The 15,558-nt window shown below is 45.2% G+C and overlaps 1 protein-coding gene across 1 annotated transcript in view; it reads right to left on the reverse strand.

Annotated features, from left to right (window-relative positions):
- Positions 1–12,841: 12,841 nt before the first annotated feature.
- SERPINB5 (serpin family B member 5) overlaps positions 12,842–15,558 on the reverse strand; it is a 41,541-nt gene continuing 38,824 nt past the window's right edge. Inside the window, exon 14 of the mRNA XM_081014509.1 lies at positions 12,842–14,617. Coding sequence (XP_080870635.1) covers positions 14,213–14,617 — 405 coding nt within the window. The 3' untranslated portion in view covers positions 12,842–14,212. The remainder of the gene's footprint in view (positions 14,618–15,558) is intronic.

The following is a 15,558-nucleotide window of genomic DNA, read 5'->3' on the forward strand; positions in this document are numbered from 1 at the left end:
GTCAGTTGTCCAATCCCACCTGGGGGAAGCGTTGCCAAGGAGACCAGGCCAGGTAGGGGAGGGATTACCTGCCCACACAATAGAGGGAGGATCTCACCTGGGAATCCTCACTTGGCTCCAGAGCTTCTCCCACCCTACCCACCCTCAGTTAATGTCTTATTTGCAGGTTAACTTTTCTTCACAGGTTTTGCAGGTTAACTTTTCTTCGCAGGTATGCGGGCGCTGCTACGTTAAGGTCGCTGTTAAAGGGCCAGAAAGGAATTTCCCTGCATTGGCAGGTTTCGCCTTTCCCGTAGCAAAACGTCACAACTTTGGCGGTATCAGGCCTTGGGCGGAATCCTTTAGTCCATCTTCCTCTTTGCGGCGGCAATACCAGGGTTCCCCGTTAAAGGGGTTTCTGAAGGGAGGCTTTGACCGTACGCCAAAAGGTCGTCATTGCTCTCCCCTGCGGCGGCGGCGTAACGGGGGTGGCTATCTCTGCTTGAACATATGTTCTCCAGAGCCGGCCCATCCCCCCCACACACATTGGATAACCCTGATGCTCCCTAGGTCCCCGGCTGGGGACTGGGGAGGGAGAACGCCCAATGCCTGAGCCAAGGTCTACCCACATTTGAAATTTAATAAAGTTGTGGCCAATTTAATCCCATAGCACGTTGTCATGAGTCGTTATTCCACATGACGGGGGGACCGCGCGGGATCTGGGGACTCCGCCTGTCCACGCAATGCAAAGCAGAAAAGGAATAGCCAAAGTGTAGTGCTGTGTTCTCTCAGTTCCTTACCTCCTTCAAACTCAAAATGATCATAAGAAGAAGATGGAGAAGGAAGAATCGGGGGAAGATCCACATCTGAGAGCTGTCCCTGGCAAACTGCCTTCTAGTGTGTTGCTTCCAACAACGTTCTGCAGGGGGTTACCAGCAGGAGACAATAGCAGCAGTGCTCCAATTTGTCATGGGTAACTATGACCACAACACCACCATTTTAATTGTCCACAATGTCCCAACATAACTTTGCTCCAAGGCAGTGGAGGGATGGGGAGAGGGGTCAAAAAGAGGTTGAAAAAGTACACCAGTCTGCATAATGTTTGCATGTAGTAATTTATATGTATAGGTATAAAATTAGGAGACCATTGCTATAATTTATATTGTAATACACTGCATCGCACCATGGTGGGGAAGACATCAGGTGACTTCCGTGCTTGACCAATCTGCTGACCAGGTTCTGCTAAATGTTAGTGGGCAATTTCAAGGTTCCTGGTCTCCCTTTTTATTAGGGCAACACACGGACCACCACATGATTTGATCCGGGCTGAACTGGCTAACACCCAACCCAGATTCATCCCGGAATGAGTTTGTAGAGATGGGTCTACTGTTCGATTTTAAATCCTAATTATAGATATAGTCAGCAGGGGGCAGAGGAAAGAGACACAGAGTCTTCTTCACAAACATCCCAACTGAGAGCAGGAGGATTCAGTCTTACTGGGGTCTGCTTCATCTTGCCTTTAGGGATCTTGTTGGCAAAACGGATCCTTGCACCCTTTGCACCTAACACTCTAACCCCTGAATTCCCTGGATCTGGGCAGATCTGTGTGGTCCGACTCAGGGAAATACAGGGGTTGTTGTTGTTTAGTCATTTAGTCGTGTCCGACCCTTCGTGACCCCATGGACCAGAGCACGCCAGGCACTCCTGTCTTCCACTGCCTCCCGCACTTTGGTCAAACTCATGCTGGTAGCTTCAAGAACACTGTCCAACCATCTTGTCCTCTGTCGTCCCCTTCTCCTTGTGCCCTCCATCTTTCCCAACATCAGGGTCTTTTCCAGGGAGTCTTCTCTTCTCATGAGGTGGCCAAAGTACTGGAGCCTCAGCTTCACGATCTGTCCTTCCAGTGAGCACTCAGGGCTGATTTTCTTCAGAATGGATAGGTTTGATCTTCTTGCAGTCCATGGGACTCTCAAGAGTCTCCTCCAGCACCATAATTCAAAAGCATCAATTCTTTGGCGATCCGCCTTCTTTATGGTCCAGCTCTCACTTCCATACATCACTACTGGGAAAACCATAGCTTTAACTATACGGACCTTTGTTGGCAAGGTGATGTCTCTGCTTTTTAAGATGCTGTCTTACAGGGGTACCTTACCTGAATTCATCCCAAGCTTAAATCTCCCACGAACTGACTCAAACCGTTTCAGGAGTTGGCCAGATTTGTTGCACAGTCCCACTTTTTATCTTCCTTATCTTTCAACTAGATTTGGACTGGGCAGATCTCAAACAGAGGGCTGTCCTCTGGCAACCAACCCTTTGACAACGTACATGGCTACTCTAATTTAAAACGAACACTAGGTGATTCCAAACTCAAGAATGGTGGTGACAGGGCAGGCTGGATCCAAGCCTGGTGCAGATGTCAATGCTGGTATGATTGTGCCAGGATCCCTGCAGCTGCCTGTGGGTTCCAGACACAAGACACTATGTCCAGAGAAAATGAACGACTCGTTTATTTCAAAACCCACCAGTTAGAAATGGGAGCAGAAAGTCTGATAGAGGGTGGAGCTGAAACCATTTTTCCTGCTTCATTTTTATGTATGTGCATACATACATGGAAACAATGCGTGCTATGTATTCATAGATCTCGCCGTATGCATTTTGCATATTCATGTAACGACTGTATGTGCAATAGGCATAAAACTGTATTTCTTATGTGTGCCATTGACTCCTCTCACTTCCTGTGTCTCACTCACTGGGCAGTCTAGAATATGCAAGGTGAAAATCTGATTTCCTCATCTGATGTGGCGCTACAGAGCAGCAGTGGGTCAAAGGTTGCTTTGAACAAAGCTTTTAGACCCAAGCTGGACAGTTTCTTGTACTAGCAATGATTCCCACCCCCCAACCCATGTGTAAATGCCTGGAGCTGGATTATTGCCATGGGGACTGACTCTCACTGCTACTCCATTGGGCAGGTTGGACCAGGGTGGGGGACAGTGTAGCAATGTCACCCGGAAGAGGGCTGGCTTCTGGATAAATAGAGCTGATAAATGGCACCCAAAGAAATAGAACATGCCATCAGTGGGTACCTTTTGTATAAGTGCAGGTGTCAGGCCTGAGGAATCTCTCTGTGGTGTAGTGGTTAAGAGCGGTGGTCTTGTAATCTGGTGAACTGTGTTCGATTCCCCGCTCCTCCACATTCAGCTGCTGGGTGACCTTGGGCCAGTCACACTTCTCTGAAGTCTCTCAGCCCCACTCACCTCACAGAGTGTTTGTTGTGGGGGAGGAAGGGAAAGGAGAATGTTAGCCACTTTGAGACTCCTTAAGGGGAGTGAAAGGCAGGATATCAAGTCCAAACTCCTCCTCCTCCTCCTCCTCCACTTTCCGCAGGGCCTGCAAGACAGAGCTGTTCCGCCTGGCCTTTGGTTTGGACTCAGTCTGACCCTTATGTTTCCCTCCCCTTATGGTTTTGATCTATGGGCTACTTTTAAAATGAGGCTGCATTTTAAATTGCGTTTTAACCTGTATTTTACTTTATTTTTCTTATTATGTTTTTACTGTAATTTTACTGGTGTTAGCCGCCCTGAGCCCGGCTATAGCCGGGGAAGGAGGGGTATAAATAAAAATATTATTATTTTTATTAGCCAGGATGGCTACTCTCTGCCTTCACAGTTGCAGGCAATCCTGCTTCTCCACGCCACCTGCTGGAATCCACAGGAGGAGACAGTGCTCTTGGGCTCGTATCCTGTGAGAACAGGATGCTGGACTAGATGGGCCAGTGGCCTGATCCAGCAAGCTCTTCTTATGTTCCTATATTCATTTCTTAGCAACTACACTCAAGTTTCACCTTCCATTTGGTCCACAGACTTTTTTTTTTTTTACGAAGCTTATTTTAAAAAGTTATCCAATGCCCTTGACTGTACAAAAAGCAAAAAAAAAACCCACAACTTTGTAATACTAGCAGGAGAATGCAAATAAATGCAGTCAATGCACAGCTAGACTTTGAGCCCTGTCTTAGAACTATTTGAATCTCAAACTTCAACATGCAGTCGCATCCAGAAAATTACATGTGTGCAACTGGATGGCATATTTGCAGATTCACAAGGAGCGCAAGTCTGTCTGCTTTGATCTTCCTGCAACGTATTTCTTTTTTGCAGCGTAAGAGGTTGCAACCCCACACTCTGCACAACATCAACATTCTTTCCCTCTTAGTTGCTTCCCCCTGAACCTCTGATGACCAGGAGGAGAATTAAAGGACCAAAGAAAATCTGGCAGCACCCTGACCGCAGGACAGGGATCCATTCTGTCTCCATGGAACGTAAGCAACAGCAACCTTCTTCCCAGCTTTGCAGGTGGCTTACCCAGACAGAATTGCCATCTAATTCACAATGTAGACAAGACGAAAGACAACAAAATGAATTAGAAGGCTTGACCTAATGGTTACATAATACGACTGCCCATGTATGCAGCTGCTGATTCACTTCATTTCATTAGGGGTGTTGGGAGAAAGATCAGCCACCAACCCATCTTGTCATAGCTTCTCCACCACACTGTTTTTCCAAGAGCATGTGTGCGTTTGCTTGACTACTGCAGATGAAAAGGTGCCAGTTGTCTCCCAAGCATCACACTTTTTTTATTAGTCCCTTGAAGGGGAGGGGAGGGAGAGGGAGAGGGAGAGGGAGAGAATAAGGGCAAATTGTCCGTTTGTCCACACTGGTGTGTCATTCCCCCAAAGTTCCCATTAATATTACGCAGGCACTGTCAAAGTACTGTTTTCAGCTCCAGCTAAGCTAAGAATCAAAGCAAAAATCGCATTACCCAGGCATGTGATTTCAGCATACAATTTTAACATCTGATTGTAGTTAATATACTTGTTTTAAAATCTGCTAAGTTTTACATTAAGTTTTTATGTACACCTTTGTGTAACTTGCTTTTAACGCTTACTTTTATTAGTATTGTAATGAAAGTTTTAGAGTGCCTTTTGTAAAGCACTTGGAGGTCTTAAGTTTGAATAAGCAGCATGTAATGGTGTGAAAATAACAGCAGCAGCAGCAGCAAGTAAAAATAAGCCAGCAGTGCACTCTGGAAAAGTGCAACATCCCAAGCTGTGCAGAAAGGCCATTCAATTCCACTTGTAGCTTAGAAGGGACAGAGCAGTGATTCTGTAGCACTGGGTGTTCTACATCTGGAAAAGTTACCCATTGCCAGTATATTCCTCATATGAGATCGACACTTCGGGTGACTCCGAGTAACCCTGAAAGTTAATGAAAGCTAATTGCTTCATGATCCCTAAGCTATCATTAATGGAGATTAGCAGAGCATCCGTCTCTTCAGTGCCTGCCTTGTTGGCACGTATCACTAGAAATGGCAGCAAGAAGTGTGTTTATAGAAATGTCTTCCCTGTGGGGATTAAACCAGGCTGTGCTTTCGGGAGCTTTAAATCCAGTCACCACCCTCATCTGATTCTTCGCAACTCCTGAGTCATGTCTGCACGTTACCTTGAAATATCGATCTTGCTTTATTTCCCTCCCCAACCCCAAAAAAATCAACAAGAAAATTTCCAGATGACTAATTATTATTAATAATAATAAAACTTCATAAGGGGTCCTTTGGTGGAAGTTCCTCAAAAATTGAGAATGTAAAATATCAGAAGGCTTATGTCAGAGTTGTTCCGCCTGGCCTTTGGCTTAGAATCAATTTGACTCCCTCCCCCCCCTCTTTCTTTCTTTTTTCCTTTCTCCTCCTGTGATGAGGCTGCATTTTAATGTTTTAATGTTGTATTTTAATCTTGTTTTCAAGTTGTATTTCAATCAACTTGTTTTATTATTGGTTGTTAGCCGCCCTGAGCCCGGTCTTGGCTAGGGAGGGAGGGGTATAAATAAAAGTTATTATTATTATTGTGATGCTATGAAACTCTTTAGGGGGGAAGGAATTGTGGGAGGGAATATATCTCTTCTAACAACCCCTGAAGGTCCCACCCCCATAAGCCAATGGATCTGCTCAGTGGCTCCTCAAAAACAGTTCTGCTCGTTCAGTGGCGTAGAGTGAGTTGTCAGCACCCGGGGCAAGGCAAGTAATTTGCGCCCCCTAACCCGGGGCAAGGCAAGTAATTTGCGCCCCCTAACCCCTAACCTGCCGCCGCTGCCAGCTTCTTCTTGCTGCTGCCTGGGCTGGTCTGGTGTGGTTCTCTCCCGTGCTCAGCGCTGCACTGGGCGGCCACTGCACTGTCCCACCCCAGATAGTCCCTTGCTCTCTCTCCGCACCGCACGCCTGGCACCCACCCCCTCCACAGTGGGCGGCGACCCGGCGGCTCGGATCGGATTCGCACAGCCAGCACTGCAGTGAGAGAGAGAGAGTGAGCCAGGTAGGGGCAGAGAGCTGAGAGTGCGAGCGCGTCCCCCAGATGTTGCGCCCGGTGCGGCTGGCCCCCCTGCACCCCCCACGCTACGCCACTGTGCTCATTGGCTCCCCATAGGCAGCCCTGCAAACCATCTAACCACACGATACAAGGGAGCCCGTTTTCCCCCCTGCACTCCTGATGGGGCAGCAATCTGTACTTGTGCACCTATGTACAGCTTGGGAGTTAGTGCAGAAGTACTAAACAATGCAGAGGCTTATGGAAGCTTAACAAGGCCACAACCCTCTTGGTTATAGTGCACCAAGCTTGGTGTGGCATAGTGTGAGGATCCAGCCATCAAGAATCTTGACTGCTGGATGGTATCCTGGTCCCAGTCCACTTGCAAGAAGTTGGCCTGGTAGCATAAGCCACTCTAGTGCATGGGTAGGCAAACTAAGGCCCGGGGGCCGGATGTGGCCCAATCGCCTTCTCAGTCTGACCCGCAGACGATCTGGGAAACAGCGTGTTTTTACATGAGTAGAATGTGTCCTTTTATTTAAAATGCATCTCTGGGTTGTTTGTGGGGCCTCCCTGGTGTTTTTACATGAGTAGAATGTGTCCTTTTATTTGTGGGGTATAGGAATTTGTTCATCCCTGCCCCCCCAAAAAAATATAGTCCAGCCCCCCACAAGGTCTGAGGGACAGTGGACTGGCCCCCTGCTGAAAATCTTTGCTGACCCCTGCTCTAGTGGGTCCCTGTAACTGAATGAGAGTTCAGGTTAGCTAATTTCTCTGCTGTTCCACTGATATTTGCAGCCTGTTGCCATGCACCTGGACTTAGAACCAAGCTCCACTGAGTTAAATGCAGCTGGGTGGATTTTGGCAGGACCACAGTATCTGTCTCCTTGGAATGAATAGGCAGATGGAATAGTGGGGAACAAGTCTGGACTAAAGGGTTAAAACACACATTGATTTTAAAGAGAATTTTTACAAAATGATGTGTCGTTGGTACCTAACTCCCGAGAAGTTATTTAGAATGTGTAAAAATGTTCCAAATGTTTTATCATGCTAGGTGGGCATGCAGAAAAGCTAAAACATGTTGGATACAAATACAGTGGTACCTCGGGTTACATATGCTTCAGGTTACAGACTCCACTAACCCAGAAATATTACCTCGGGTTAAGAACTTTGCTTCAGGATGAGAACAGAAATTGTGCTCCAGCGGCGCGGCAGCAGCGGGAGGCCCCATTAGCTAAAGTGGTACCTCAGGTTAAGAACAGTTTCAGGTTAAGAACGGACCTCCGGAACGAATTAAGTACTTAACCTGAGGTACCACTGTACATACATTGATGCAGAAGATTTTGTTTTTGGTTTTGGGGTTTTTTTTTGTTTTTTAAATTCATTTTTATTGATTTAAAATATCATCTTATATATATATATATATTACAAATAGTTACATCAAAATTAAACACAAAAATATAATAGAAAAAAGATAAAGAAAATAAAAATAAAAAGCAAAGAAGAGTTAACAATAAGAAATAAATATTGGTTATAACATCCTGTCTTTTCTAATAAAGTCTTCTGAAAGAAACTTCCAATCATTCTCATACTTTTTCTATTGTCTTAATTTTATCGCACAGTTTGTTTTATAACTTTTCCTGTATATATATCTAGTATATTTATTCCATTTGTTTATTATATACAAGATGCAGAAGATTTTGAAGGTCTTTGCTCAGCTGAAACCAGAGCTCTTCCTGCTGGAACAGATGGATATATAACTGGAAAAAGAATTTGGAAGATTAGTGCAATATACGATCATAGCGGCGAGACTTATATGCACAAAGATGGAGGGACTTATTATTACCTACTATGGAAGAATGGTTATTTAAATTAATGGATTTGGCTGAGATGGCAAAATTGACGTGCTTAATTAGGGAAAGATCATTGTTGACATTTATTAATGATTGGAAACCCCTTATGGACTTTTTTGCACAAAAAGGAAAATGAGCTTCTGATATCTGGCTTTGAAGACTGAACAAAAGGTTGGTTTAAGGAAAGTAGAAGAGTTGGATGTTATTATGAAGAAAGAGTTTTGTATAAGTTTTTTAAGCTGATAGTTGGAGAATTGGGAGTCTTTTCTTTACTTTTCATGTAAAAATATGCTTGATATTTGATGTTGATTTCTGTATATATATTTTTCAAGCTTTAATAAAAATAGCTTAATAAAGCAGGGGAAATGAATGCTAGGAAAATGTCATTGCCCTACAATCCTTTTTAAAAAATAAATGCATACTTCAGACATTTTCAGCTGGTAAAATAACCAGATAAGTCACCTCTCCTTGAAAACAAGATCATTATAAAGCGTGTTCTCATAAAAGAGAGAGCACGTGTTGCGGATGGGGCCAAACAAAACCCCCTGTTAGTGACCAGGCCATTGATGGCAATGGGCTGGAGCAGATTGGATGATGCTGTTACTGGGGTAAATTTGATGTTGCCAATTTAGGGGTGGGATTAATGGCTATATATAAGCAGGGTCCACAGCTTTCTCTTTCTCTTTCGCTGTGGACACCGGATCTCCCGCCCGCCCTCCCTTGATTGGGCTTGCGCTTTGACCTTGCTCTGCCTGTCATGGGGTCGTTCGCATTGGTGCGGGGGCCCAGTAGGAATTTGTCCAATTGGCTGATTAGTGCGTGCCTTTTGGGTTTTGCCTACTGCTTAGCAAATCGTCACAACTTGTAAGGTTGGCGGTTAGGCATTGGTTAAAATTGGTTGGTGGAGGGGTATGGATTGGCTGTGCCTGCCCCTCCAATGCTGCTGCTGACGGGTATTCCGTTAAAGGAATTCTGAAGCTTACCATCCCCTTCGTCCAAACCCTGACGGCAGGGTGCGGGCCGCGTAAGCTTCAAGGAACAAGCGCGGAGTAGATGAGGGCCTGTGACGCAGCTCCATCTGACTCTGACCTTGCTTCCTCCGGGACTGACTAGGGAGTCAGTGCTGTCCCCCCAAGGCGGGGGGGGGGGGACAGGTAGTCATAACCAATGCCTAAGCAACCACTCTCAATTTGTATGAAAATAAAGTTGTGGCCAAAAATTATGCCAAAAACCTTAAACAAAAATTACGTGTGATGTCTGAGTTATTGGGGTACGGGTTTTGGGGGACCTCAGCACGCAATAGGTAATAAAGATTGCATCTAAGAGTCAGTTTAGACTTACTTAATGTTCAAGCAGTTGCAGACAGTATCAGGATCAAATTAGTCCATGATAATGATGCTTCTGAATGTATTTTAAGTAACCCATGGCCACACGCAACTGGTGGTGATGTTGCAATTCTTCCTTTGATTACACAGATTTCAAAGGAGCTCAGTAGCACAGCACATTTTCCAGCTGTACCTAATGCAGGAGGATACAATAACTTCTCTTTTTAAAAATAAGTGAAGGGCAAATCTCCCTCTCACACATACCCCTGGATTGATTCAGAATTCAAAACTAAGCAGAAAATAACTTAGTAATTCTGTATCCAGTACGCCTTCATCTATTATACCTAAAAGAAAAGCTTATGTGCTTTTAACAAAAGATTTTTAGAACATGTTTTTTCAACTCACTATATATCATCTCCCAGTAAGTCTTAACCTTTTTGCATGTCCACCATATGTGATAGAATGTACCTTCTTTTTCTTTGCATTTCCAGCAGATATCTGATTCAGATTTATACATTTTAGCTAATTTACTTGGTGTCAATTATTTTCATGCAATCAATCTGCTCTCTCTCCTATAGAAAAGCAAGGACCCTTGAACCATCCCTCCTTATGGGCCTGTCTCTCACCGTGCTTGATGATCAGGTCTAATGTTCTCATGCGATGCAAAAGAGCTATTCTGCTTTTCCTCCCTTGTAGGATGTGGAGTAGCAGACTTTTAGCACCAGTGATAAAGGGAATAATGGCAAATGAGGTGTGTCAGCTTGTACTTGAATCAATGCACACATTCCCATTTCACCTCAGGCAGCAAAACGAGACCCCTGTGTTTCCTGATACTAAAAATTGTCCTTAATTGTAAAGGGAACAATTATTCTCCAATACATGCTGTAAAAAAAGAAAAAAGAATCACAGATCATCTTATGACCTTATCACTTCAGCGTGCTTTTATTTCCACCTTCAGCTAAAACAAGATGCTAATCCAGCCAGTTTCAAAAGACCTTAAAAATATGCATCTTATTCCAATTACCATTTGTGCTAACTTCGGTTTCCAGCCCTTATCTCACTGCAATGATGCTCTGTTTTCCGTGGGGGCGAGGCCTGAGCAAGCAAAAAGCTGCTCGTGTGGAAAATTAATTGGGGCCCTTGGTTGACTCAGTCAAACATCAGAACCTCTCAAAGTGGCAAGGGGGGCAGATTCCAGATTCAATCAGTCTACTCACGGGGACTCAGTTGTCCTCCTTTTTCCAATGAGGGGGAGCTTATTCAGGGAGGCAGGATAGGACAGCATAAAATGTCCATTTGCAAGCACTACTCAGTGGTGCTGTGGGTTAAACCACAGAGCCTAGGACTTGCCGATCAGAAGGTTGGCGGTTCGAATCCCCGCAACAGGGTGAGTTCCCGTTGCTCGGTCCCTGCTCCTGCCAACCTAGCAGTTTGAAAGCACGTCAAAGTACAAGTAGATAAATAGGTACCGCTCCAGCGGGAAGGTAAACGGCGTTTCCGTGTGCTGCTCTGGTTCGCCAGAAGCGGCTTAGTCATGCTGGCCACATGACCCGGAAGCTGTACGCCGGCTCCCTCAGCCAGTAAAGTGAGATGAGCGCCGCAACCCCAGAGTCGGCCACGACTGGACCTAATGGTCAGGGGTCCCTTTACCTTTACCATTACCTACTCAGTTGCTTGTGATACACCAAATGCTAGTTTAAATGTCAGTAGAAGACTGGCCTTAAGCAGTGCTACTTTTTCTAGAAAAAGAGGTTCAGGAACTCACCATACATGCCTCCCTTGTTCACTTAGAATGGCAATGGCACCCACCTGAGAGGTGCCATTGGAAGTGAATCCTGGTAAGTTCCTGATGGAAAAAAAAGCCCTGCCACTAGCCCTAAATGACAGCTCAACAGGAAGCCCGACATGCCTCAGACTAGCGAGCCACAATACATGCCTGCCAAGCCTCATTTGAGGGGCTGAAAGACAAATTGTGCATTAAAATTTCTAGCCGCCTGTTTGCTGAGGCCAAAGGTAGGGCTCGGTTCTTTATGTTCTGTGTGTAAAGTGCTCCCCCTGGTGATCATTGCTAATTTGCACTCTTTCGTGTTTGTTTGGGAGTGCTCCTAAGTAAAATGACCCCTGACTGTTAGAAGAAGAGGAAGAGTTTGGATTTGATATCCCGCTTTATCACTACCCTAAGGAGTCTCAAAGCGGCTAACAATCTCCTTTCCCTTCCTCCCCCACAACAAACACTCTGTGAGGTGAGTGGGGCTGAGAGACTTCAAAGAAGTGTGACTGGCCCAAGGTCACCCAGCAGCTGCATGTGGAGGAGCGGAGACACGAACCCGGTTCCCCAGATTACGAGACTACTGCTCTTAACCACTACACCACACTGGCTCCCAGTTGTGGACGACTCTGGGGTTGCGGCGCTCATCTCGCTTTACTGGCCGTGGGAGCCGGCATACAGCTTCCAGGTCATGTGGCCAGCATGACAAAGCCGTTTCTGGTGAACCAGAGCAGCACATGGAAACGCCGTTTACCTTCCCGCCGGAGTGATACCTATTTATCTACTTGCACTTTGACATGCTTTCGAACTGCTAGGTTGGCAGGAGCTGGGGCCGAGTAATGGGAGCTCACCCTGTCACGGGGATTCGAACTGCCGACCTTTGAGCGCTCCTACCTTCCCTTTATTTTTCCAGTATTAAGAGCATAAGAAGCTGCCTTCTTATTGGTGTATCTACCTCAGTATTGTCTACTCTGAGTGGAAGCGCCTCCCCAGGGTTTCAGACAGAAAACCTTCCCAGCCCTACTTGGACTGAACCAATCTAAGGACCTGCTGGATGTGAGACAGATGAGCAAGACCCTCTCCTAGCCGCTTTTACTACTGAATGTTGTCTTTCAGTTTTTAATGTAGCATCTGTGCCTCTCCCCACCCTGCGGCAAGTCTGCTTCCTAACTTGCTCTGCTGCTGCTTTCCATTACGGCAGAGAAATCTCTTGACATGGTTAGTGCTGGTAAAATAGTAGCTCAGTGTTTCCCAAAAGTGTGTGATACCGCCCCTTTGGGGTGTTGGAACGGTCCAGGGGGACTGTAGCCTCGGGTGCAATGGGAGGGGTGCATTGAATAAAAAGAAGGGAAGGTGGAAGCATAAAGAAAGAAGAGAAGAAAAATAGCAAAACCATTTGTACATGTTTCATCTGTTCGGAGCCTTTGCACTAGCTGAAAACATGGCGGCCGACATCAACCTTGGGAGAAGACAGGTGTGGGGAGCATTTTTCAGGGCTGTGTCCCTTGCTAGGAAACTTTCAGGGGCCCACTTGACGGTGGTGGTTGGAGCCAGGCGGAAAGGCGGGTGGAGTGACAAATGTGTATTTAGAGAGGCATCCATCTGCCCAAGGCATGATGGACAACAGCAACAACCAGGGGAAAGGAAGACGTATCTTACAAGGACAGGAAGAAACATCACAGACAGAATAATTGCCACACACAGGAAGAACAAGGATATACAGTGGTACTCAGGTTAAGTACTTAATTCGTTCTGGGGGTCCGTACTTAACCTGAAACTGTTCTTAACCTGAAGCACCACTTTAGCTAATGGGGCCTCCTGCTGCTGCTGTGCCGCGGGAGCCCAATTTCTGTTCTCATCCTGAAGCAAAGTTCTTAACCTGAAGCACTATTTCTGGGTTAGCTATTTCTGAGTCTGTAACCTGAAGCGTATGTAACCTGGGGTACCACTGTAGTTTGAGTTCCTCACTTGTAGTTTTGTAAATCATTTAATGTGTCAACACGAATAGAAGTTATTAATATTGCAGTTGTTGTATAAGGGATTATTATTAAGACCGGAATGTAATGGAAATTAGTAAGATTTTCATTTTATTTTTGAAATTATTTTATTTGGTTTTTCAGATTTAAAATTTACAGCCACAACATAAAAACAAGAGTCCAATAAATCTCTTGAACTTCCCTTTTCCCCATTGTGGGTCCTACTGTTAATCATTTCCTCCTGCATCTTTTATCATAATCCAAATCTTTTATCTTTCCATTGTATCTAAAATTCACTGTTAAACTACATTTATTCTGATATTCTGAAATTAATAAGATTTTGGAATGCAGAAATAAAGGAAAGAATCAAACTATCAAATCCAGCACACAGGGGGCCACTTTATCTAAATTATGCAATTTGGTATTTGAACGGTTGGTATTTATAATTGCTTTATAAATTGGTATTGTTATAATGAGGCTATTAAAGGTAAAGGGACCCCTGACTGTTAGGTCCAGTCGTGACCGACTCTGGGGTTGCGGTGCTCATCTCGCTTTATTGGCCGAGGGAGCCGGCATACAGCTTCTGGGTCATGTGGCCAGCATGACTAAGCCGCTTCTGGCGAACCAGAGCAGCGCATGGAAATGCCGTTTAACTTTCCTGCCGGAGCGGTACCTATTTATCTACTTGCACTGTGTGATTTCGAACTGCTAGGTTGGCAGGAAGTGAGGCTATTATTGCATTGTAATTCAAAACTAATAAAAATAAAATATTATCAAAAATAAAATAAAATAGAGAGGCATCAAGAGTCACATGCAACTCCCAGGCCAAAAGTTTCCCATCCCTGGTGTAAGTGGTCCCCTATTGCAAAAGAAATAAAAAACAGACCTTAATATTACACTGGACAAGGCACTTTGTTTTCAGCCCTTTTCAATATGCTGAAAGAAGGAATCTGACTTGTGTTTTAAGGGGAGCAGAGTTTGCCAAGAAAAAGGATGGCATTGCTAGGATTGTGCCGGATGAGGAAGAGGAATGGGTGATTAGCCTCAAATAGTTTATAGGATGGCAAGGATCTGTTGGAGACCACAGCGCCTGTGGCAGCGGCTGCTTTTGTCCCCACTTCGTCAACGTCCACAAAAGCTTTGTGAAGCACTTTGGATAAGTATAGTTGATCGGAGGCAGCCATCCCAGAAAGGTCGGCTCTGGATCTGTCAAACACATCAATCATCCCCAGGGCTTGCAAAGGCAAGTTGAGGTCGAAGGACTCTTCAAGCTTGAACTGGGGGAGATACACCTCGACATTCTCCTCTGTCAAGTTTTCTGAGGCAGTCCAGCATGCTAAATTCTCACTGGTCATGGTGTTTTCAACCTGTATGGCAAAAAAAAAAAAAGAATTAAGAAACAACATGGCTAAAATAAACATCGCCAGGGCCGGATTTAGTTTTAATGAGGCCCTAAGCAACTGAAGGGACGCGGGTGGCGCTGTGGGTTAAACCACAAAGCCTAGGACTTGCCAATCAGAAGGTCGGCGGTTCAAATCCCCACGACGGGGTGAGCTCCTGTTGCTCAGTCCCTGCTCCTGCCAATCTAGCAGTTCGAAAGCACATCAAAGTGCAAGTAGATAAATAGGGACCACTCTGGCGGGAAGGTAAACGGCATTTCCATGCGCTGCTCTGGTTCCTCAGAAGTGGCTTAGTCATGCTGGCCACATGACCCGGAAGCTGTACACCGGCTCCCTCGGCCAATAAAGCGAGATGAGTGCCGCAACCCCAGAGTCGGCCACGACTGGACCTAATGGTCAGGGGTCCCTTTGCCTTTACTTTAAGCTACTGAAGGTCATGAGGCCCTTTATATGTCCAGCTGTCCTTTGTAAACAACAAATTGCTGCTGTTTTTTGTGTTGAATATATATGGTAATTTATGGACCCAATAGGTATCTAATGCCATTTGCACATGTTGTCATCCAACCAGTCCATGCAGAATGTAGGCACCCTATATATAGAAATGAGAAAAAAAGTGATATTTGAGGGAGCAGGCTAGCTACTTACATCGTAGGAGCCTACACAACACAAAACACTGTTGCTGTGCGTAGGTTTTATTTTATTTGTTTTTTATATTATATTTTGGAAATGTACATCCAGGTTTTTTTGCCTTTAAATTTTTTGGGGGCCCCCAAGAGAGTGGGGCCCTAAGCTATAGCTTGTTTAGCTTATATGTAAATCCGGCACTGAACATCACACACAGGAAATATATGGGATACAGAACTCCTCTTGCAGAAAAGTGAAATTTATTAAATGTGCCAATATGATTG

This window comes from Podarcis pityusensis, assembly GCF_964106645.2.
Source record: "Podarcis pityusensis genome assembly, chromosome: 7".
In the NCBI taxonomy this organism is placed as follows: Eukaryota; Metazoa; Chordata; class Lepidosauria; order Squamata; family Lacertidae; genus Podarcis; species Podarcis pityusensis.